The 24,306-nt window shown below is 43.8% G+C and overlaps 1 protein-coding gene across 10 annotated transcripts in view; it reads right to left on the reverse strand.

The window, feature by feature from the left end:
• The window catches only part of nbeaa (neurobeachin a), a 198,082-nt gene that overhangs the window by 62,608 nt on the left and 111,168 nt on the right, over nt 1-24,306 (reverse strand). For all 10 annotated transcript variants that reach the window (XM_072659426.1, XM_072659429.1, XM_072659422.1 and 7 more), the window contains exons 10-13: nt 23,649-23,782; nt 20,286-20,394; nt 20,035-20,187; nt 17,700-17,868 (exon numbers count right to left, since the gene is read on the reverse strand). In XM_072659426.1, coding sequence (XP_072515527.1) covers nt 17,700-17,868; nt 20,035-20,187; nt 20,286-20,394; nt 23,649-23,782 — 565 coding nt within the window. The remainder of the gene's footprint in view (nt 1-17,699; nt 17,869-20,034; nt 20,188-20,285; nt 20,395-23,648; nt 23,783-24,306) is intronic.

A 24,306-nucleotide genomic window follows, 5' to 3' on the forward strand; every position in this document is an offset into this window, starting at 1 on the left:
CGTAGTTATTATATACATATTAAAAAAAAAAAAACACACACACAAACACAACAGATTCACATTATCCTCAAAGTTAAAATATGAAGAATTGAGTTTTCTGCATGAGTTGAAAATGTATTTTAGCAACAAAACAGTCTTTTTGCCCCTCGACCACCACCACCACAAATTTTGCACTTTAAGCCCAAAACTTAGGACCTAGGCACCTAGGATCAGCAGATACATCAACTGGCCAATAAAATCAACTTGCCAGATTTGTTGGCATCATCAACAACACCACCACAAATATAACATATAACTACAACAAAACCATACTAAAGTATAAACTGTGCTAATGAGAAACAAGCAAAATCAGAGCTAATTTCAGAAAGTTTCAGACGTTTTCACAATAACACGTGAATCATACCCGACAATTCTTAGCTGACAACAGACAATCAGATTATTCACAAAAGCACTTGAACTAAAACTAACTGCATCTGTTTAATGACAGCATAAAATTCTACTGGCAGGCTCCCAAGTGGTGCAGCTGTCTTAGCTGTCACTGGGAGATGGGCGATGACACCGCTGTGCTCCCACTTAGCACGATGCTAACCAGTGTGGACATCTATTAGCTCTCATCAAGTGCATCACGCCGCCGTTCAATGACGTTGCATCAGCGGCCGTTTGAAACTATGTGAAGGTGCTTACACAGTGCAAGTGGACTGCTGAACAGAATGCCAAGGGGTGTGAAAGTAGGACACCCTGGCCAATACGTGGGATTTTTTTTTTTTTTTTTTAACAAAAAACAATAATAAGAATAAAAATGTCCCACTGTCTGATTTGAACGGTTATCATACATTTACAACTGCAACTATTGCTCAAATATCCCCATTTCTGAATAAACAGCATCTAACTTACCAGGCGTCTACACATTAAACTGCATCACAGTACCATTTATGGTTAAAAGTATTCAATATTCTTGCAAAGTATGCTAAGGTTAAACATCAGGCCTTCCTCTTATTTGTGGCCCTGCCCAAGTAAATACTTGTCCCATTATTTTCCCCTAATTCAACCATTTGTAATAAAAATTCCAACATTAGTGAAAGCTGTACATGCACAGATTTGAGGCAACTTTTATGAATGTTTGAAAAATCAGTCCCACAGTCTCACAGTTCCACAATATAATCAATAGGTCCAACTCCAGTCCTCATCAGATCTTGCATGCCACATATATCTCAATTGTAAATCCACTTTTATTGGTTGTATTTATTCAGTTCAGTTATTCGTAGAACAGCCAGTCATCTGGATCCAGCATTTGTGGGAATTTCTCCTTGTTTTCCACTGGAATCAATTATTCCCTCACCTGGACATCCCTACAGATTACTACTCAGTGGCGTGTTTTTTGCTTTACAGGATTAATAAGAACTCAAACATACTTAAAAACTAAGGAGGTATGTTATCATATGAGGGAAGTAAATGAGAATAAAGGCAGATCTCAGTCCTCAGTGATTTTGCCAACTGTGAAGCTGGATGAACTGGCAAATGTAGCAAATGTCATCCAATGCCGTGAGTGCAGGGCTGTCTGTCTGATGGCGATGACTGACGGAAGAAACCTGGCTGACTCACTATGACATGAATTCATTCCTAATGACAGACAGCTTCGGGGCTCCTCGGCGTATGGACAGTGGCTGAAAGGTAACAGGGGAATCTCAGAGTACCTCTCCATTAAAGTGACAGTTCAGCACATTTAACAGCGTTAGAGGCAGTTGATCAGCCAAAACATGTACGCTGCTTCTTTAGATGGCAATACTCTGGTAGTGAAGGTCTTAAACTATTCTTAGACTTAAAGCAACATTACGTAACATTTTGTCTAACAGCTTCAAAATCACGTTGATGCTCCGCTGACCTACTGGAGAATAGTGTCTCTATCTCTGCTACTCCGGGCTCGGCATGTTGCTAACTGCAGTATGTGACTTTTGGTGTAGTGAGGAGAACAACCAGAGTCATATTTGTATTAAGCCCTGTACTATTACTCTACTGCCTCAGTCCACATGCTTCTTTCACTTTCAGATGCTGTATGTTCTGTATCTCTCAGCTTGTCCAGAAATGCATGTTATTTAGTGGTCGTTCAAAATGCAAATCCCACTTCCTGGCTGTAGGGGGAGCCCATGAACAAGAAATGACTCAATTTTCACATAATTGGCCGTATTTATTCAGTTCAGTTATTCGTAGAACAGCCAGTCATGGCAAGAAATAACTCAATTTACACATAATGCTGCTTTAAATTGATGGAGAAAAAAAAAAAGCAATTCCTGGTACTAAATAGAGAAAAGTGCCTTCTGAGAAACTAGACTGCTTTATGTCTTATACTAAACTTCCAATACAAAAGCTGAGTGTAGTTTTAGATGCTAAGCTTGCTTTTATCCCATGTACAAATGCTCACAAAGTCACTATAGTAGCTTTGTATCATTTGAGAAACGTCGCTAAGGTTAGGTCTTTCTGAGAAACCTGTCCATGCATTTGTTACAAACAGAACTGTAAGACTAGAGACCCTACAGCGAATTGTGAGGACAGCTGAGCGGGACATTTACACCTTGTGCTATGTTGGCAAAGCCACCAGCATTGTTGACGATGGCTCTTCTCACTGCTGCTGTTTGGCAGAAGGTACCACAGCATCTGAGCCAACAGTGCCAGAATCTGCAACAGCTTCTACCCCCAAGCCATCACACTTCTCGACCCTCTCACTTCATGCACTCACACACACATATTTCATATGCACTCACACCTATTAGGATACTTGCTGGCAAATACTGTATTATATAAAAACTGCTCTTCTAGCTCTGTATCTGCTGTGTTCACATATGTCATAAGCTGACTGGGTATAGATATATGCCATAGCCCGTTACATACCTCTGCACCTCACCCCCCCACACACATTTAGTACAGAGTGCTGGGATAGCGTGGCACTGTCCGTGTTACACCATGGAGGACCTGGAGGAGTGTCATTTCGCTCCGCTGTGTACTTGTACTCAGACGGAATGACAATAAGGGCCTCCTGACTCTTAGAAAAGTACATTTCCTTAAGGAAGTGCAGAATGGCCATGCTTAAGCTTAAGTGATTCCCACTTCCACACAGGTGCTAGGCTGCTGCTATGTGGTCTCTAGGGTGAAAGTGCTTTTTGCAAGGTGGTTACTATGGTATACCAGGTGGTTGCTATGGTGTAGCTAGGTAATTTGTTTGAAGAAAAAAAAAATCTCCTAAATCTCCTAAAGGAAAAAGAATTGCTCAGTTTCAGGCAGATGCTAGACTGTTGCTATGTGGTCACTAGGGTGAAACCCTAGGGTGTTTTTGCCAAGTGCTTTTTTGCTATGGTGCTGCTGGGTGGTTGATATGACATTTACAGTACATTTACCTACATCTGAATCATGTTAAACAGGTAAGAGGACGTGCCCCACCTCCTTCGTTGCCATTGAGTTCCTGGTATCCCAGGTGGTTGATATGGTGTCTAAGGTGGTCGTTAGCGTTTAGAAAAAAAGTGGTTGCCATGATAACCTCATGTGGGTGTTGCCAGAGTGGCTTGACAATTACAGAAACACCACAGTCACATTCGGTTGACACATTTATAGTCTTCTTGTATAAACCGATCAGAGAGAAACTAAGTCAAAGTGAGAGAGTGAGAGAGAGTGAGAGAGAGAGAGAGAGAGAGAGAGAGAGAGAGAGAGAGAGAGAGAGAGAGAAAGAGAGAGAGAGAGAGAGACCCAGTGAACAATCGCAGTCATTTCAACACTGATTTCAAGACCAAACGTTTGGTGGGCAGACAGAAAAGGAGACAAGAGATGGTGAAGCAGGAGAGAGAAAGGGAAAAAAAGAGTGCATGAAGGGTGAGGGTCAAACTGAGAGAAATGCAGAGCGAGAGAGAGAGATGGAGATAAAGAGAGAGAGAGTTAGAGGCAAAGAGGCTAACAGAGAGAGAGATTAGGATTCTTCGTGAGTTATCAGTGCAGCTGCAGCACAAACATTAACATCACATTTTCAAACCAATAAAGCTGTTAAATAAGCTGCATTTTTTTAAATAAATAAAGTCAACACAATAAACGAAATGTCAACATCAGTGAACAACGTAATTATTTCTCAGCTCTAGTACTCTGTGTAATTCGAGGAGTTAAAGGATTCCCCGGGTTTCTAGAAAGCCTTTAAAACTCCTCTGTGCAAAGAGAAAATGACCTTTTTGGAGGCTGCTGACGACACACTGAGCCAAGCTAAAAAAGCAAAGAGCGGGAACAAGAAGAGCCAAAGCGAGGTGTGGAGAGATCCGAGCGGAGCTGATTGGAAATCTTCGAGCTTCCTGGGAAGCTGCTCTGCTGTGAAAACTTCGGCGCTGTGTCACGACAGGAGCAAACTGCAACGGTTTTGACAGAATGCTTTAAGCGGAGAGATGACCTTCGTAACTTCACAGCTCTTCACACTGTAGCTTACGTCAGTGCTGAGAGGGATAAGAGGCCTCTTTCAGCACATAAACAAACAGCCCAGCTCCTGCTAATAGTTACTCAAGAGCTGAACTGAACGGTGTTGGGCCTTTTTTTTTTTTTTTGGAAAGCACCGATGGCTCCACAAGTGATCCTGTAGTTGCGGCTTTGCCCTTTGCAGTTGAAAAGCCACTACAGGAAGACACATAATGAGGAATCTTTATTTAGCTTTTAGACCTGATTTCAACACCGCAGTCTGGATAGCTGGCTTTTACAAGTACACCCTCTGAGTGATGAAACCGCTGGTTCAGTCTGGGAGAACCTGAGAGTACATTTGGCCTTGCACTCCCAATCAGCTCTGTGCTAGTCTTTTTTTACCTGATTTAACAGATTTGGTAGTCAGTGGTCTCCTCCAAGCATGTTCAGCTCTCATTTACATTTACCCACTCAGAACATAAGCTTAGCTAGTTTGTATAGAGTAGGATCCAAAGAAACCTCTCAACACAGAAGTCAACATGGAGACCATAATACAAGTACAAGTACTCTCGGAAGAGGTGGGTCTTCAGTCGGCGTTCGGACACCCAGGGGAAGTTCGCTCCACCACTTCAGTGCCAGGACAGACAAAAGCCTGAATGCTTGCCTTCCATGGACCTTGAGGGATGGCGGGTCAAGCCAAGCCTTACTTGAAGCTCGAAGGGTCTTGGTACTGATCGGCTTTTGACCAAGTACAGAGGGGCTGGTCCAGTCTTGGCTTAGAAATGTTGAAGACGACCTGTGCTGCTGCATTCTGGATAAGTTGCAGGGGCCTGATGGATGCAGAGGGAGACCACGCTTAAGGGAGTTGCAATAATCAAGTCGTGAAGTGACGAGAGACTGAACGAGCACCTGGGCGGCCTCTCTAGAGAGGAATGGTTGAATTCTCCGGATGTTGTACAGGAGAAATCTGCATGACAGGGTCAGATTTGCAACATGACTTGAGAACGATAACTGATCATCCATGACTACAACAAGGTTTCATGCTTTTGTAGATGGAGTGACCAGTGAGTTCTCAAAGGAGATGGCAAGATAATAAAGTCCAGCAGTCCCTGGGATGTACAGCACCTCTGTCTTGCTGGGGTTGAGTGCTGTGATTTGGGTTTCCAAAGTGTTTGTGTATTAGAGTTAGTGTTAGCCTCTACTCGGTTCTGAATGCACTCTTCGGTGCAAAGAAAGGTGTCCGGTTCTCCTGCCAATAAAACAGAGCGCTTTCATGCTAGTTTTATTATTTACAGTTTTATTTACATTCTGAGAACGCTCCCCAGTGCTGCCAGCTGGGAGTACTGTCCGTTAATGGCGCCTTCAAGACACTAGGTGGCGCGTTGAACACTGCGAACACTTAAAACAAAGACTTCTTATAACTTATTATTAACTTATTATATTAAAATAGTCAATTCTATACCTTATCTATTTAAATATGCCCGGATCGTCCCAGATCCCAATCTACTATTGTGGAAACTTGTGTGGAAATAGTGGAAATGCTCAGTTTTCCCAGCGGGAAAAACGTGCGCCTTTGTTTGTTTTTAAACCAGCACTGAAAAGCACACTCAGAGTCCGATCTCACTTGATAGGATCAGGATCAGGATATCCCTAGTGGGAACATAAACTGTGACCAAATGCATTAGCTTGGGCACTGCAGTAAAATCTAATACTGCAGCAGCAGCAGCCTCTCCCACCGACCATAAACTTACACAGGCTTAACTGTTTGGCAAACAGCCCCCCAGCTCATACTGGCAAGTTGATTGGTTCTGCTGCTGAGTTTGATTGCCTGCATGATGTTCCACACCCCCACCCCCCTGACCCACCCGACCCCCCAAGACTGAGATTTCAAGACCACCATATTTACCATTTCTGTGTTAGACAGAGATGAAATTAGGCCTCTGCCCTTTAATTCATCCAGGTAGTAAACTTAGACATACACACTAATAAGCAAACACACACCGTGACAGTGGGGGGCAGCCATCGCTGCAGAGCCCGGGGACAAGGGAGAGGGAAGGGCCTTGCTCAAAGGTCCAATAGCCCGGTGCTCTAACCACTGAGCCACCACTGCCCCACCCAAAACTGGTCCTGCTGTGGAGATTCACCATCGCTTTGCAATTATGGGACAGCAGACACATTCATTTTTGATCAGTTCTCTGCAGTACTGTGAAAAGCTTGGCTCTTTAGTCCAGCTTGTAGTAGAAGCAACAGCTCTTAGGCTGATTAGAACCTCCTCATCAGTTCAGTCTTGGTAGTCATGACAGCGCTGCAAGGTGAATTGCATAGGATTTGCAATGGTGCAGCTTGGTGCAGACTGAGCTGAATCTGGGGAAGAGACAGGTAGACAGATTCCTGTGACTCAGCATATTAATACATTCTCTAAATATGGAGCCTCTGTAGAGATGCATAGATTTTCCTTTCTTTCTTTTTTTTTTCTCCTCATGAACTCACAGAAACGGAAGCGCTCAGCAGCGGCTACCTTTTGATGGCTCAGGGGGAAAAAAAAAACAACACTTGACAGGTCCTCTTTGATCCCCCCAATAAAAAAAAAATCTAATAATAACAACACAACAATATATAAACAGCAACTCCACTCATTTAACACTGCGTCAGAGGAGAGGGAAAACCCCGCAGGCTTTTAAGGAACTCTAAGCTTCCAATTCCAGCATCTAAACCATTCGGATTCACTCTAGTGGATGTGGGGGTGAAGCAGGAACCCCTGGCTGTCAGAGTGGATTAGAACAGCAGAGGCAGTTTGTTCAGAGAAGAACCCGGGCCTCAGAACTCAGGCCTATTAGAACACAAGCCACCACCGGGGAGACAGGCCTGAATTACCCACATCACCACACACATGGAGTCCCCTACAGCATCTCTGCCATCCTTCCTTCAGCACTCCCTTATTCATTTTCCCCTTCCTCTACTCTCTCACACACACACACAAATTCCAAATACTGTGTGCGGCACAAACACAACAATCCCCATTCTTCAGCAAACATCCCAGCAGTAAAGCATGGGGGTGGCAGCATCATGTTGTGAGGAAGCTTCTCAGTGTGCACTTGGCGTGTCTCGTTAAAGCTGAAGGACAGATGGATGGTGCAAAATCCTGGGAGATGCAAGATGCAAGACAACCTGCTTCCGTCTGCAAAATAAACTAAAGCTGGGGAAGGAACTTCGCTTTATGATCCGAAGCACAAGCCCAACCTGAACAACCTGGAGCAAATCTGAGAGGAAGGATGTGTGTAAGTTACTCCGAAACAGTGGGCCGCTAGAAACTCACCCAAAACTAACTAAGGCTGTTACTGCAGAAGAAGGTGGTTCCACCAAAGACCAGTCAGGGGTTTACTTCCAGCAAAGATCTGCTGACATATAATTAACTTTGAATTGGAAAAAACACAAGTTTGGCTGCGTATCTTATGTGGTTCCACTTCCAAGCAGCTGCTACATGATCCCTGCTGTTGCTCGATGGAGCTGCTTAGTGGCTGCTGGGGGGCTGCAAGGTAGTGCCTAAACAGTTGCTATGGTATCCCAGGTAGTTGCTATGGAGTTGCTAGGTGGCTGCTATGGAGGTGCTAAGCGGTTGCTTTGGTAACACAGCAGTCTCTAGTATATTTTTGCTAGGTGGTAGCTATGGAACACCAGGCAGACGGTATGAGGATGCTAGATGGTTACAATGATATTGCAAGGCGGTTGTTATGGTGTTGTGTGGTGATTGATAGGTGTTTGCTATAGTTCTGCCAGGTGGTTTCTTAGGTGTTGCAAGGTGGGGGCTAGGCAGTTATCGTGGTAACCCAGATGGTTGTTATGGTGTTGCTAGTGTATGTGTCATCATGATATAAGAAGGTGGGCAAACTTTTTTTTTTTTTTGCAGGTGGAAAGAAATTAGTAAAAAATAACAACAACAAAAACAGCTACGTAGAACTAGAAGAGCCAAAGAGCCGAACACCAATCTGAAACTGTGTGTGTGTGTGTGTGGGTGAGTGTGTATGGGATACCCACAGCCTCCTTCTAACTGCTTCTCCATGAAGCTATGCAGGGATGGGTTTGCAGTCCTACTGTGTGTGTTAGCGATGCTGGAGTGTGAGTCATGTGCTCTAAATGGTTTTTAGACTATTCCTGGACTGGAAAAGCTTTTAACCCTTTGAGGAGAGAGATAGAGAGAGAGAGAGAGAGAGAGAGAGAGAGAGAGAGAGAGAGAGAGAGAGAGAGAGAGAGAGAGAGAGAGAGAGAGAGACAGACAGAGTGAGCGAGCGAGAGTGAGCGAGCGAGAGAGAGAAAGATGCACTGGCTGCCTTCAGACAAATCACAGACTGCAGGAGAACGGCTGATATGCATGGCAATGGCACACGCTGTCACAGCCTGAAGTGCTAATGCAGAGGTGTCACATTATCTTCCGTCTGTGTGTGTGTGTGTGTGTCCTGAAGTGATCCTGTCTTACATCCCACACTGCTGTTTGCTGACTCTCCTATTTCCCCAGAGTCAACTGAAGGCCTCAGTCTCAGTGATTATATTAACACTTCTAACACAGACCGACCCACCGACCCACACACACACACAGAGGGACCCACCCCCGCAGACACACACACACACACAGAGACCAACACACACAGAGACCCCCCCAGACACACACACACAGAGACCCACACGTGTATAGGTTCATGAGCGATGGCCTTTGGGTGACGGTTAAGAGTAAATAATCACTGTGGAGCTTTATGCGCATCACACACACACATACTCTCCCTCTGATAAATACACATGGCAGAATGGGGCGGCAAACAGGGTTGTCATGACTACGCAGTATGTGCATCCGGCAGTGAAGAGTGGCCATAACTCAGCGTTATCTGAGGCACTCAGCACAACATGGAGGAAAAAACATCTCTCCATTCTGTCTCAGCAGGCTTATCCTAATTGATCTGTAGTGGAGAATAGAGTGCAGCCCTGTACAGTAAGAAAACACACACACACACACACACACACACATATATATATATAAATATACACACAACTACGGACAGTCCATTTACTGTCCACCTTCTGCAAATAAGAGCAACTGTAAAGTAAAAGTGAAGAAAGACTGCAGCACTGGATCGATTCCTGCTGGACTGTAGAGGAGAGGCTTCACATTTTGTCCTTCAGCACTATTGGGTTTTTGCTAAATAATGAAAACCAATTTTATTCAGACAAATGAACAACCTGAACATCTCTGCAGACAGGGTTGTTTCTGACCACAAACACAAAATCAGGCTGCAGTTTTTGTTTTAAATCATTTGAATTTGTACAGTTTTCGGACAATTAACCCACCCCTTCCTAGCTCCCGCTAGCACTGCTCCAGACACTAGAAGGATAAGGACTTAACACGTCTCCTCTGACCCATGCGATGCCAGCCACTGCCTCTTTTTGAACGGCATCGCCAGGCAGTCGACACCAGCTTCGCTGCACCAGCGAAAAGACCAATGCTGCGGCCAGCATAGCATTGAGAGTGAGGGAAAGTGTCACCCGGAAAGAGTGCGGCCAATTTTTGCTAATGGGATTCGAACTCATGACCTCTAGCTCTCCCTGTGAACTGTTTATAAGCTGGTGCTATTTTGTGTAGTGGTGCCACCAAGAGAGAATTAACATAGCGTTACAAACTAACATTAATTATTGTTATGAATTAATATTAAGAATTAGCATAATGCACTACATGTCCAAATATTTGTGGACATCCCTTCTAATCAATACATTCAGCTACTTTAAGCATGCCTAATGCCAGGCGTGGGCTAGAGGGGTATAAAGCCCCCAAGCATTGAGCTGTGGAGCAGTGGAGCAGTGGAGCTGTGCTCTGTGGAATGATGGTGCTCCACCCTATACTTTTGGAATGCGCTGGGAAGATGGGAATAAGGTGGGTGGGTGTTTGTGTGTGTATGTGGGTGGGGGGGATGCTTGTTTATTAGAGCTTGTAGACTGACTATGCCAGATCTGCCTGTGCTCCAGTAAACCATATCTCAGCTCAGCACCACAAAGCAAGGCCCTTTTTATGCCATCCTTGAGCACAAGGCCATCCCTGCCACTGAATTTGATGGATAATGTGCTTAACAGGGGTGTGTGTGTGTGTGGTGGTGGGCATGGGTGCTCTAATATGAACATGATGTGCGATGGCTATGCCACTTTTAAGCTCCTTGGTACAGCAGCCATACTTACAAAGTATGTAGGTATGTTTTGTCATGTCACACACTGGCCATTCATACGTTTGTGTTTGTGCCATTGTGTGCCTGAGATACCGGCCTAAGGTTTCACGCTACTGTTAGGAATGAGCCATCAAAGCAGAGGAGTCCAAGAGAGTCGATGTGATGTTCTTCCTCTCCATCGCGGAATAAATAAACGTACAACACAGAGGAAGAACATGCTAGTCCTTGTTCTTCAGGACTGGGGGAAGGCCTAGCTAGCAGGTGGAATTAGCAGGAGACTTGATTCCATGTTATTTGTAGCGGTCTATTCTGAAATGGCCATTCAAGACCAAACTCCTGACCGACAGAAGCTACCAATCAACGCTTCTAGCTCAGTTGGAATATGAAGTTAAGCTGTGAATAACAGATTCACAAGTCTCACTCGCATAAATGAAATGAAATTGCTTAGCCTCACTTCTCCCGCTATTCACTACCTCTTCACAAACTGGCTGTTTTCCAGCTGAGAGATGATCGAGCTGTACAGGGCTCGCATAGCAACGTTAGTTTAGATAACCTGGTCTCGTCACATCTGTTTGTTTACAAAAATACGGGCTGCTGTTCTCTGTGTCAATGTCAAGTCATGTGATTTACTGTGGCTTTCTGCGGTCTCAATACGGCTTTAACTTCACGTAGGACTGTCAGCATGCTGGGTGGTGCACCAGCTCAACACTAGTATAATCTGCTCGTATAATCTGCTCGACTGTGGCTGCGCCCCCCCAGACACTGAATTTGGGGCTGATTTTCTTGTCCAAAGAGACAATATGGAGACATATGGAGAGTATCCTACTCAGGAAGTCTGTTAAAGATTTTGGAGTGACATCACTGCGTGCACGCCCAGAGACCATGTGAAAATGGAGAAGGCAACACACATCATAATGTATATATTCTCCTTATCTAATACAATAAGCACTAAAGCAATCATATAAATTTAGGGTTTAGATAAAGTAACACGCTCCCCTTATTTTCGCTTATTTGCCTGAGCTTCAATGTTCTATATGCAGTGAACACACCGCAAGTACTGTACGTTCAGTAAAAGTTTATTAAGGGCCCCATTTCTAACAGGTTGTTATTATAATATTTGATATACTCACTGACTTTTTATTGGCATTGGTATTGTAGGCAATGCTTTTCAAAATACTTTTTGTGCTAGGGGGGGGAAGCTTTTTAAAAATTATGCTAAAATCACTAAAACATTAAATATGCGCTAAACATTGTAACCTTTTACATACCACTGCTGTTACGTATCTCCTGTAAAACCTTATATTTACAAGAAACTAAAGCCATTCTGGAGCATTCATTCTGAAATTTTCACACAATGTAATTATAGAGATGTTAGAGATGCACTATTTTAAAAAACAAAAATAACCACTGATTTACTTTCAACTGTATTTGCCATAAACATATTTTGTTGAGTTTTCCATATATATATATATATATATATATATATATTTTACCTCTGACTTCACGTCAACAGTGGATTAAAAAGGCAAGCATGCCTTGTCGGAAGAGGTAGACTACAGAAAAATATCAGAGGACAAAATACAGTAGTTTACATAGGCAAACAAAAGTGACACCGATGAGTAAACAAAAGCAAGCCAGGGCCGAAGAGCCATTAGACGAACAGACGAACGTGAGAGCTCATTAAACAGTAAAGAGAATGCATCCACACAAACACGCTTACTCCAATGTCACGTTACCACTGCTCATGTACAGACTAGTCAGTAATTGGACGCTATTTTATTTGAATGGCCTCTAGAGAGAGAAGCGGCAGCACACAGACGACATTGTGGGGGCAATTATCTGTTGGCTTTCGGGGAGGTAATGATGGGCGCTGGCAAGCAACTCTCTTTAGCTGGGGAAAAAAAAAATAAAATCATTACAGCTCTTTGAGCCGCGCCATGGCAGTGCTGCATCACGTTACGCATGCAGCTGCTGTTGTGAATGATGGCTGCAGCTCATGTGACCTCAGGCTTCCTGTTGACGTTTGTGTGGCGTGGCAGCAAAGCGCCATTCATCAGGATCTTCTGTTCTAGTGACGCAGTGTTTGCAAAAGATTTTGAGAGGATACCCGATTAACCCTCTGAACGAACTGGACTGATTCCCAGCCTCTACTGATCCATTTTTTAAATCTATTTTTTGGGGTGAATTCATTGAAGAGATTCACCTCAACAGATTTGAATCTTTTGCGCAAACTGAACTGAATCTTTTCCTATAATGAGTCAATCTTTCTCAGCTAATTTTTGGGGTGAATGCACTGTATCTTTCTGGTGTTATTAGAGACTTTTGGAGACTCTAAGGTGAACACATGTTTTTCAGTTACTGTCCTCAGTAGCAGGTGCTACCGGGGTCCCACAGTCAGAGCAGACCCACACCGCTGCACGTCCTCACTGCAAATGAACTGCGCATGCCCAAAGTCTTCAGTGTGACACGAGTTTTACTTCGTCTGGCAAAGTGTCTCTTTTAAGGTCCCTTTGCCGGTCCCAAGCCCGGATAAAGGAGGAGGGTTGAGCGCAGTTCCACCCCACATAACAGTCTCTTGACTCAATTTGATATGCTGACATTTAACAACACAGGACCAAATTGATTTATGCAATTTACATAAAAATGATTTATGTAATGTGGGTCTAGACAAAGCATTAAAGTCATGGAGTTATTTTGGGATATGACGGCCTATTTCAAAGGCTAAAAAAAGGAATGGAAGTTCATTTGTAGTTCATATCACAACTTTTCTCTCTCCCACAACATTATTCCTTTATTCTACAGCTTCAAATACAAGCAAATCAACAATGAATTATGCAAATTAGGCAATTACATCATTTAGCGACTTCTAGAGACTTTTAGGACAGCCAATTGCTACTTTCCTTACTGAGGAGTTGGCAACACTGGGTGAATGAAAGGAATTGACCTGCTCGAAAGATTCATTCTGCTTAGCTAATATAGGAGTTCATATATACAAGAACAGTTTCCTGTTATGCTGGTTAAGAAAGGCAAGTGTTGAAAATTGGACGATCTGAAACTTTAAGTTGCCGATTAGTGATCGATCAACATGGATTAACATTGATTTTGGTGTCGAATTGATTTGGCTACCGCTACTGAGGAAAACGAGGTACGGGAGATTTCGGAATTACAGTAACATCCTGACTGTGAAATCTTGTCCGTTTAATCACCAATACAACTTCAGTTAGGACTGAATTTAGAATGGAATCCATCACAGAATATCATTTCCTCAATTCTTCATCTTATCCGAACTCCAGATGAGAAAAGAGGATTACAGAAGTATCCTTTCCCAAATACGGCCCAAGCTTCAGGGTAAAAGAGGGACGCTTTTATGATCTAGGTGTGAAATGTGAACAGTAGAAATGCTCCATTTAGTGCACTTCAGATTGCATTTTCGTTTTTTAATGACAGTAACTGTCTAACTAGAACTTATTAGCTTAGCTGTGCTGATTATTGACCTTGAGTATTGAATAACAATAATGAATTTTATAATATTCATTTTTGAAAAAAATCTTCCCATCAGCTTGTTATACTGCTATTTCTTTAAATCTGTGGTAGGACACTGCAGATGTAAGCTTAGTTCTGACTAGATCACAGATACACTATATGGACAAATGTATTGGGACACTGGATCACTCGTTGTTTCTTCCGACATCAAGGGTATTTCTCTTCATCCAGCTTGTGTTGCTGCCCATGGATGATCTCCACCCCACCTCATCCTCAACTCCCTATCTCATCCCAAAAGTACAGGATGGGCATTAGGGCCAATAGGTTCATGTTCATTTGCTCCAGATTCCTATTCTATTGGCAGTACCTCTCTACAGGGACTAGACAAGCTGTGTTTGTACATTTGCACCATCTGTGTCAGCAACATGAGCAACTTAAAGCAGCTAAATGCATTCATTAAAAGTGTATAAAGCACTGTTTGGATTGGCTGAATAATGGCCTAACTGTTGCTGTGCTGAAAAGGGGCAGGAGTAAGGACCCCAATTTATCGGAATAATGTTTCCCAATCAACAACGACTAGTTTGCATGAGTGGCGATAGCCTATGTGTCCTACGGTATTCTTGAAGTGTTTCCTTCAGAAAAATCAAGCTCAATATCAGCGTTTGCTGGTGCATGGTTTCAGATGGTCTAAGATAGCCTACGCTGGTCATTTCTGCAAAAACACAGCCTATGCTTTAAACTGGTTAACTAGCTTAGCTCTTGACATGGCTCTACGTTTTCATTTGGGATTGATGGACTAGCAGGTGCATCAGCATGACCAACTTGATGAAGCTGGTCATTCAAACTTGTCATAGTCACTAGTCACTAGTCACACTGGTGCAGATGCATGGTCTTGTTGGTCAACAAATGTGACCATTCAGGTTAACTAGCTCGGTCAGGTCTGTAATAGTGGTAGACCAGCTACACCATCAAACCCAAAATGACCCCCCCCCCAAAAAAATTAAAGCTAACTTTACTGTATGAGCTTAAATGCAGTAAACCAAGCAGCCCACAAGCTACCGCATGACTTAGTCTTCACTCCTGAGTCGCTAAACAGAAGCTTGACTAAACTGTGAATGACTGAGACAGAAGGAATCTATTCAGTTTGTTTCTGAATGAATCACTGAAAAGAACAGTTGCTAGAACCAGAACTGCACCGCTCCCTTTTTACTGTCAAACCGCAGCCTTCCATTACGCAGTCGACGTGAGGATGCAGAGATGAAGAGCCAGTCTTCATCTTGGGGGGGCAGTGTGATGTGAGGAGCAAAAAGAGTGATCTGAGTGGGAGAACACGAGAAGGACAAAATGGAGGGGCGAGTAAACAAATGATGAACGGCGCATCAGACGCACAGGAGAGGGGAGAAAACTGCAGATTCAAGCCAGGAGCTAACACATGCAACTCAGTGCAAAACTACAAAGAGGGCAAAATGCTGGTTAGTTCTTCCCTTCCCACTGGATCCTGTCCCGCTGTAACACCCTCCCCCCCCCGCCCTCCTCCTAACGCCATGTGTTTTCCCCTTTTCCCCCCCGTATTGAGATGCCCAGTTCCAGCACCCTTCTGCAGGATTACGCTCCTGGCTGTTTACCTGCATGGACTTTATTATCTCACACACACTTTCATCTTGTATAGCTTGACGGCACATAAATAAATAAATAAATAAAATTCACTTACTGTCCGCTAAACCCCTCGTCTCCTCCACGCCCTTCTTTTAACTACTCTCAACCCACTAGATAAATCAATTTGCTATATAAATACATGTGAATGAATGAATGAATAAATGAATTAATGAATGAAAGACAAAGGAAACTGGTGTTCAACAAAATTAAAGCAACACTATGTAGCATTTTCACCTTAAACTAACAGCTTCAAAATCACTGCAATAGGAAGAATAGCAATGCTGCCAACTGCAGGATGTAGGCAGGATAACGCTCGCGAGAACTGCGTAACGGTCACGTGTGTGTGTGTGAAGTCCAGTGATTTTACTCTACAACGTCAGTCCACGTGCTTCTTCCACTTTCATTTACCGTTCTGTAACTTTCAGCTCGTCCAGTAAGACATGTCCTTTAGTGGCAGCTCAAAGCCTGAATTACACCCATGAGCAAGGAATGCCAATTTTCCATAGTGTTACTTTATGGAAAAATATGCAAACCTTGGCACACCAGCAATTATGCCCCCATTGATATAAGCAGCAATTAAGCAAATACTTTAATCTAAATGTAGAGGGTGTTTGGGTGTTTGGGATCGCTTGGATGATGAGAAGCAGAAAATGCTATAGCTTTCTAAGACGCTGAAGGTGTGGGAAAATCTTTCTGGAAGGTTCTGCTACATATACAGATGGTCAGAGACAAAAGTAGCCTAAAAGGAAAGAAGGGAAATAAAGAAAAGAAAGAAAGACAGAAAGGGACATAATGAAAGAAAGTAATGTGAAAGAGAATGGACTGGGTGAGTGGTAGGCAGAGTGAGAGCTGCATGGCTGAACCGGTGTGTGAAGCAGTGTGTGCTGCAGATAATGAAAGGCATTAGCCTCCTGGCCCTCCAGAAGCACTGCTACTGAACCCCCCAGCCTGTCTCCTCCACTCCACTAAGCACACATACACACACTCAAAGCTCAAAAGCCCAAAAGCCAGAAAGAGAACAGTAGGCGGAGACGTGCCAAGATCCAGCAGTACTATATGTTTTGTGCTGGACACAGCTGGCTGTTTATGACTTCACACTGCAGACGCTGGTGAATCACACAGCGCTTTGGGCAGTGGATGGAAGGTCACCGTAATAAATGTTGCAGTAGATTTGATTCCAAAAACAGAAGGGTTAGAGTCTGACTTCTTCTTCGCAGAAACCCTCAGATTTCCAGCCCACAAGTCCACACGGCAATGAAGAACACATGAGCCAATCTGAGCCTCTGCTTTACTGATACCCACAGGAACAGAGGCCTTCCACAAATATCTGGACACTATGTAAACACAATCTGTGTGGCCCTGCAGGGCTTTATGAAAACGCTTGGAAATATTCCTTTATTCAATCAGCTATTGACAAATTGTATATTGTCACTCTTGCGCAAAAATATTGCAGCTTGGAGAAGGAAATTAACTTCTTACCTTTCAATGGATGTAAAAAAAGATTTAATTAAAGTAATTTTAGGAGCATTTCTATTGGTCCACTGGAGATTTTTTATGACACTCTATATGGAAAGATAAGAATTAGCCTTACATAAGCCAGTTATTTCTATAATTACATAAACATCAACTAATCTAGGACAATTAATCTAGGTTCTTCATTTCCAACCCTGCAGGGCACGCCTGGTTTAACTAATCTGTTAACTGGAAGGTATAGCAGAGGTGTTAAGTAGAGACATCACCAAGCTATGCCAGATACCATCTCTAAAGAACCACAACCCTGTGTTGCTCCTGCCCCTGAAACTATAGAAAAGCTAGAAAAGGTAATACTAATGTAAATGTTATCAGAGGATGTCTGTGATCTTGGGAAATTACAGTCTTGCATTCAGTATACAGCACTGTTCGCAGTGTGTGTGTGTGTGTGTGTGTATATGTACTTACCGAGCCCTTTGGGTGTGATGCCACTGCTCTCCAGTGGATTGCTGGCCCAGTAGTAGTACTTTAGTGTGTGCATGAGCTGCAGCACGGTCCCCACTCTGCGGATGGTGGTGTAGATGGTGGCTGTGCCGATGAACTCTGCCGACAGATAGGTGTACAGAGAGAGCTGCACCTGAGAGACGTAAACACACACACACACACACACACACACACACACACACACACACACACACACACACAAAATGATTTCATTAAAAGAGTCTGGTTTTAAGTAAGGACTAGAAAAGTGTCCTCACGTGAGCTTTGTCCCATCATTGAGGGGACATTTGATCTGCACAGATAGTATAACACACACACACACACACATTTTGAGAAAACAGCAGCAACAAGAATAAGCAAGTGAGATCTTCCTCATTTGAAGTGCTTGTTCTCTCACTCTCGCTCGCTCACTAATCTCAGAGGGACGCACACTTACATGCATACACATACACGGACGTGCTAATTAGGCACATTCTTAATGAGGCCGCCTCGGAACACCAGGCTATCAGTGGAGCTAATCTCAGGCCCAGCTGATTGGGCTGTGGCTGGGATGTATTCTTCTAACCTTTACTCAATTACAGCTGTACACACACACACACACACACACACACACACACACACACACACACACACACACACACACACGCGGACCACCACTGTAGCTTTGTCTGCAATCTACTCATGTTGAAGGAGAAACAATGAAAAAATAACAAAAATCCCAATGCTAATCTACTGGGCCGAGCAGGAGTAGGCTGGCTTTGGCTTTGAGGCGAGTGGTAAAAGGAAAGATTACGGGTGGGCGTGTGGGAAAGGTTCCTGAAAACTGGCCTCAGGCACCATCAAAGCTGGCTGGGGAGCATTCTGGAAAAGGTCGAGCGATGACCCTAAGCTTCTTCATCTTTTTGAGCGGGGCAGTGGCTGAAGGAGTGAAATGCGCCTCAGGAAAATGATCACTCTCTCTCTCCCCCCCCAGTTACTGTGGCATCTTTCCTCATCTCTCCTCCTCTGGTCATCTCTGCTCTCCCGCTCATAAAAGGCGCACAGTGACCGCGGGGGACCTGGTCAGCCAAGTGAGAGAGGAAAAAAAGTTCTGAAGGAAGCAGAGGCGCCGTTCGTGTCCTCCTCAGGCTCGGCTTCCCAAGTCATTATCCAAATACCGACGCTGTCGGCCTTCTCAGACGACTGCGCTTCCTCCCCCCCAAATTACCTCGCATCGGCCTTGAGCTACGAGACTCCAAAACACTAGCTGATGACTGAGCAAATCCAAATGGACAGCAGATAGCTATGTTCCAAATCATTTTCCTTTCGCCCGCTCCCAAAGTTCTCCAAAGCCCTCGGTGTGCATTTCTGCCTGCACTGCTGCGGCTCAGACGCCTCCGTGGATATGGATGCTGGGTGTAATGATGGTACTTCAGCAATACATGAAGTGTGTGCTCCACAGTGGTTGAGTAATGATAACTCTGCAGAGTGTGAGAGTGTGCTAAATCACTGCGAGAGGGAAGCGGGAGGAGAGGTGCTCCAGGAGTAGCACACTTTAGGATTTTAGCAGTGCTGGTATTCGTGGATGGTCACATTCCCATAAAAAAACAGCAAGCCAAAGTCATCATGAAGTGAGTAACCTGTCCAAGCCAGGGATTAGACGGTACACGTTCGACGGTAACTATCCAGTCAGTTCTTGTAGTCTGCAGGCTCAAGCAAAGCGACAAAATCCAGACGAATGGGTCGCAGAATTTCCGAATTGGCAAGGTTTGCAGGGCTCCTAGGTCAGCTGTGGTGGGTAACTACCGACAGTGGTCCGAGGAGGGGACCGTGAACCAGCAACAAGGTGCCAGGAGTCCAAGGGTAATCGTATCCCATCTGAGCCAAAGTGACAGAAGGGCTACTCTGGCACAAGTCACAGAATTTTTTTAATGATGGCTACGGGACAAACGTGTCACAACACCGTTCTTTATGAGGCTGCACAACCACAGAGCCATCAGAGTCCCCATGTTGACTTGTCCAGTGAGTGAGGGAACAGGACCCTGAAGCAGTGGAAGGAGATAATCTGAAAGATCTGATGCTGGTGTCTTGGTGCCAGATACAAGGCACCTTCAGAGGCTTTACAGAGGACCAAACACAGTTTGGACAGTTGTTCTAACCCTCCCACCAAACACACTGCTGTTAAACTGGAGGAACTGAGGAACGTAGTCATTTGAGCAAATACACCTCAAACGTGCAACATCCATAATGAATCTTTGATGTTTTATGGCCCACCCCTTAGCCATACTACTAGGATTGGAAGAAGGGTTCTGGAGCTGACCTTGGCTGGAGTGTGGATCCAGATGGCTGCGTTGAACAGGACGTGATCACAAAGCTGCTTCAGCAGAGGAGCTCCATGAGTTAACCCGTCTAGATACTTAGCAAAGGACAGGAACTGCTCCAGAACTGCCCTGGTGATGTGCACACGGGACGACTGAGAAAGAGAGAAAGAGTGAGTGAGTGATGAGTCAAATGTTACAGTTACACTCTGAAATTCACATCAACAGTTCACAACAGTTGTGTCTGGCTCACCTTCTCCAGCAGGTAACCAATGACCAGAAAGCCCTTCCCTCCCAGCATCTGCTCCTGCATGGCTACTGAACTCTTCAACAGCTCCACCAGGAAGGCCAGGAGAGTGGCACTGTGGACACAGACAGTGCGTTTGTACTGTGAATCATGGGTATTACATCTACACAATATACCCCAAAAGTAGTCAATGAGCTAAGACATGTTTGGCGTGCAGCTACGAAGCCAATGCATACTATAGCTACCAATTAGCATGAGCAATTTTGTGCACTGGGGTCATACATTGCCAGAAAGTATAAGCAAAGTATGTATCCATTACAGGTAAGCCATATTCTCCTTGTCTTTGCAGTGCAAAACCTAAGAAGCAAACTCCAGAAACCAAACTGACGCAGAGTACCTATACAAAAAAACATTGCTACAAGGTAAAAAACAAAGAGTATCCCAATAATTACCCTACCTTTTATCACAGCTTGACACAATCACAATATTTCATTAGCAAAATGAATGGGGATGTCCCAACCCAGGTATTTTTGCCCCCTATCTGATCCAGGTACATTTTTGTTAAGCATCAGTGTGCGGCTAGGAATGTCCAGCTAACTGAGGCTCAAACTGTCAAGTGAATGGGTCTCGAGTGTGTTTTTTGACCATTTTCAGGCACATTTAGTATTCTGGTTCATCCAGGTTTGCTTGCTTCTTTTCATTGGACCTAGCATGTCTACAGTGGGCTTTTTTTATCCCAGAGCGTGACTTCACCACTCTGTGAGCTCCCCAATGTTTCAGTGCCTGGATTCCAACTGCCGCACGCTTTCTCTCTTCACTGCATCACTGTAGACTGCTGTGCTGAAAATCAGCAGTTTATAGAACTACTCAAGCCAGCTCATCCTGCACCAGTGATCGTGACGCTCGAAATCCCAGAGATCACAGATTTTTTTAAAACCTCATTCTGATGGTAGATGTGAACACTACCTAATTAGATAACAAGGGAGAAGATGGTGTACAGGTCTTCCTAATAAAGTGCTTTGTGAGTGTATATTATATTCTCTTAAACATGCTTCTTCCACTCGAATACAAACATTACAGGAATCCCACAGTATGCATATCCTAAAAGCACTATCGGTATGCGTAACACTGTGTTAGCCACCGTTTACTGTCGCTTCTGCTTGGACGTAATGTATTTCACAGCACAGTGTGCCAGTGAAGCAACTGATACTCAGCAGTAATCAGTTTGGACGTGCACACACACATACACACACACACACACTAAAACCATTTCCCCGCAGCAGTGCACTGCTGCTGCAGTCGCGGTGAACAACTGAGGCTCTGCAGTCTGAACGATGGGCTTTATACAATCAATCTCCTCATAAAATCTCCAGCATCTTTCCTTATTCTCATAGTCACTCTCTCGCTTCACTGCACAGTCCTAAGCAGAAGAATGGAGGCTCTAAACCCGCACGTCTTTGTTTGTCTGCAGCTCTCTTTTTTTCCTTTTTTTTGCCTGCATCGGCAAAAGCATCCCCCAGAGGCCCAATGCTACAACTGATAGATGCACTGCAGATCTGGATTCCACTGATGATGCCTGCCAGCTTACTACAACTCGGCTGATTATGCCTGGGAGCTGAGGGACCATGGCCGTGCGATGACTAGACATGGCTGCGTTTGATCATAACGCTCATGACTGCGCCGGTGTGTTAGCGTGGAACTGTACCGCCGGAGTGCACGCGCTTCAAGTTTTGCAAGTCTTCTAATCATCTCTGGAAAACCAGAGCTCGGGGCTTGAAACTCAGGGCTCTTCCTCATATTCAATATATATATATTTTTTGTTTCATAATAACTGTGTGAAATACAGACCAGACCTACTGAAGCAAGCAGTGATTTTAGATGTTTTACAATTATATTAATGATCAATTATTCAACTACACATTTATTTACATGCAGTTTAACCCAAGAAGATTCCTAAACATTCTGTTAGCTTGAAGTGTTGCATTATTTAAGGAATAGTTTGGCAGAAAATGAACATACATTTTTTGTTATTATTTTATATATATTTAATAGCAAAACACCACCGCTACGGTTTATAGATTCTAAATCTAGAACTGATCTGAACAGGTTTCCATTAAGTTTAAAGTAGCCCTATTAAAAGTCTAAAGAATTTGTGGTAAATAAGTATTTTTTGGTGGATAACTATGTTAGCCTCAGCGCTATTCGTTATTTATCAAGATGAACCTCAGTGAAATTCCTAAAAAATGTATCCAGTTGTGCATTCTTCAGATAATATATGATTTTACAAAAGTCTCAGAACAGCATTAGGTTTAATTCATGTGACGTAACGTGATGTCAGGGTGGACAGGGGACCGGGCCTCAGTGTGCTTTTTACATGTAATGCTTTCACATTCATCGTTTACTAGAAAAGTCTTTCCCAAAACTGGCTGTGACACACTGCTCGGCACGGAATAGTGTTTCCCCTGCATCGTGATGTTAACATCGTAAATGTCATGTGTGCCTCTTCACTTCCGAAAAAAAGGAGATGCGAAGCTAACGTTGCTAACAAACACTGGACATAGACTGTCACCAATCTTCCTAAATACAAGCCCATCTGCTTTTAGCTACAGTGCTCTACAGGAAACTCTAAAGACTGGCTCGCTGGATTTTTATTTTTTACTTTTGAAGACTTAATGGAAGTGGTAAAAAAGAAAAAAAAAAAAAAAGTGAGTAGTTTGTCTTACCTTTCAATAAATTAATTTACCATAGGGTCAATGCTATTGTTTTATGTTTACCACTCTTATGTGTGTATTACCTATTAGTTATTTATAAATGTTTAGCTTCAATTGGTACGGGTTATTTAAAGTATTATTTAATTGTTTTAAATAATTTGACATGTAAAATGTTTATAATATATAAACATTTCTTTACATGTCTTAGTCTACATTTTATGTATTGACGCTACGTTGTAAATGAGGGTCACTCTCGATGAACTGAGAGTTTAAAGTGATCATTCATGCTGACTTGATTTTACTCTTCCCGTAGGCCACGGCACAGCAGACGCTGCAGCGCGAGGAGCGGCATTAGGAGTTTCTGAATGCGAGAATCAGGTGGATCAATCTGACTCAGCTTTTCAGCCTGCGTTGTTTTAAGGAAAAAAGAAAACCTTAGGGCCAAACAAGTGACATGAAAAACCAATCTCTGAAACTGTCTCTGTGAGCAGAGCTGCCGCTCCGAGACGAGAAGATCTAAACAAGCTGAGCAAAGCTAATTTACAACAGCATCACAGTATGAGCTCAACTGCTGTAGATGCGGAAGGAAACTGTTTGATTTTAAAGGACAAGGCAAAGCTCAAGTGTTGATACAGTGCCAGAGGACTGAGGCACTCACCACACAGTGGTCTCCACTGGACTGTCGTTGGGCTGCCGGTAGTCCAGCTGGGAGAAGAGCGGGAACAGGACCTGGATGCCCCCGATGGAGTGGATGGCACTATGAATGGAGTGAGTGACAATGGCCTTCACATCCTGTTGGAGCAAATAGACACATACATACAAAGAAGGTGAGAGAAAAAATGCCCCTTCCTAACATTACTTTCATTGTATATGGTAATTCGATATACTATGGTAGTATGGTAATTCAATTAACCCTCAAAAGGTGACAACAATCAAGTGGTCATACCGATGACCTTTGTTCTGTGATGACCATCAACCCCCCTCACCTTCATCCCTCTCCTACAACTCCTTAAATTCCTCTTCTTCTTCATCTATTCCGCTCCCACAGTTCCCAATGTATATTAGGTCCTTCAGAAATATCCCTAACCAGACTGGATCGGATCAAATTAGGCTGGGTCGGACTGGCCTGGAACGGACTAGACATGGTTGGACTAGTCTAGACTAGACTGTCCGTGATCAACTAAGCTGTGCCCGTGTATGATTTTCTGCCTGCATGTGAATAAACTCCATCGCTAAAGATCCAGTCTCCTGACTCCTGAATCTGCCTCATGTATGCCGGATTTCTAACAAAGGTAACCATGGAGTAGAAGCGGCAA

This window comes from Salminus brasiliensis, chromosome 16 (genome assembly GCF_030463535.1).
Source record: "Salminus brasiliensis chromosome 16, fSalBra1.hap2, whole genome shotgun sequence".
Classification (NCBI taxonomy): domain Eukaryota; kingdom Metazoa; phylum Chordata; class Actinopteri; order Characiformes; family Bryconidae; genus Salminus; species Salminus brasiliensis.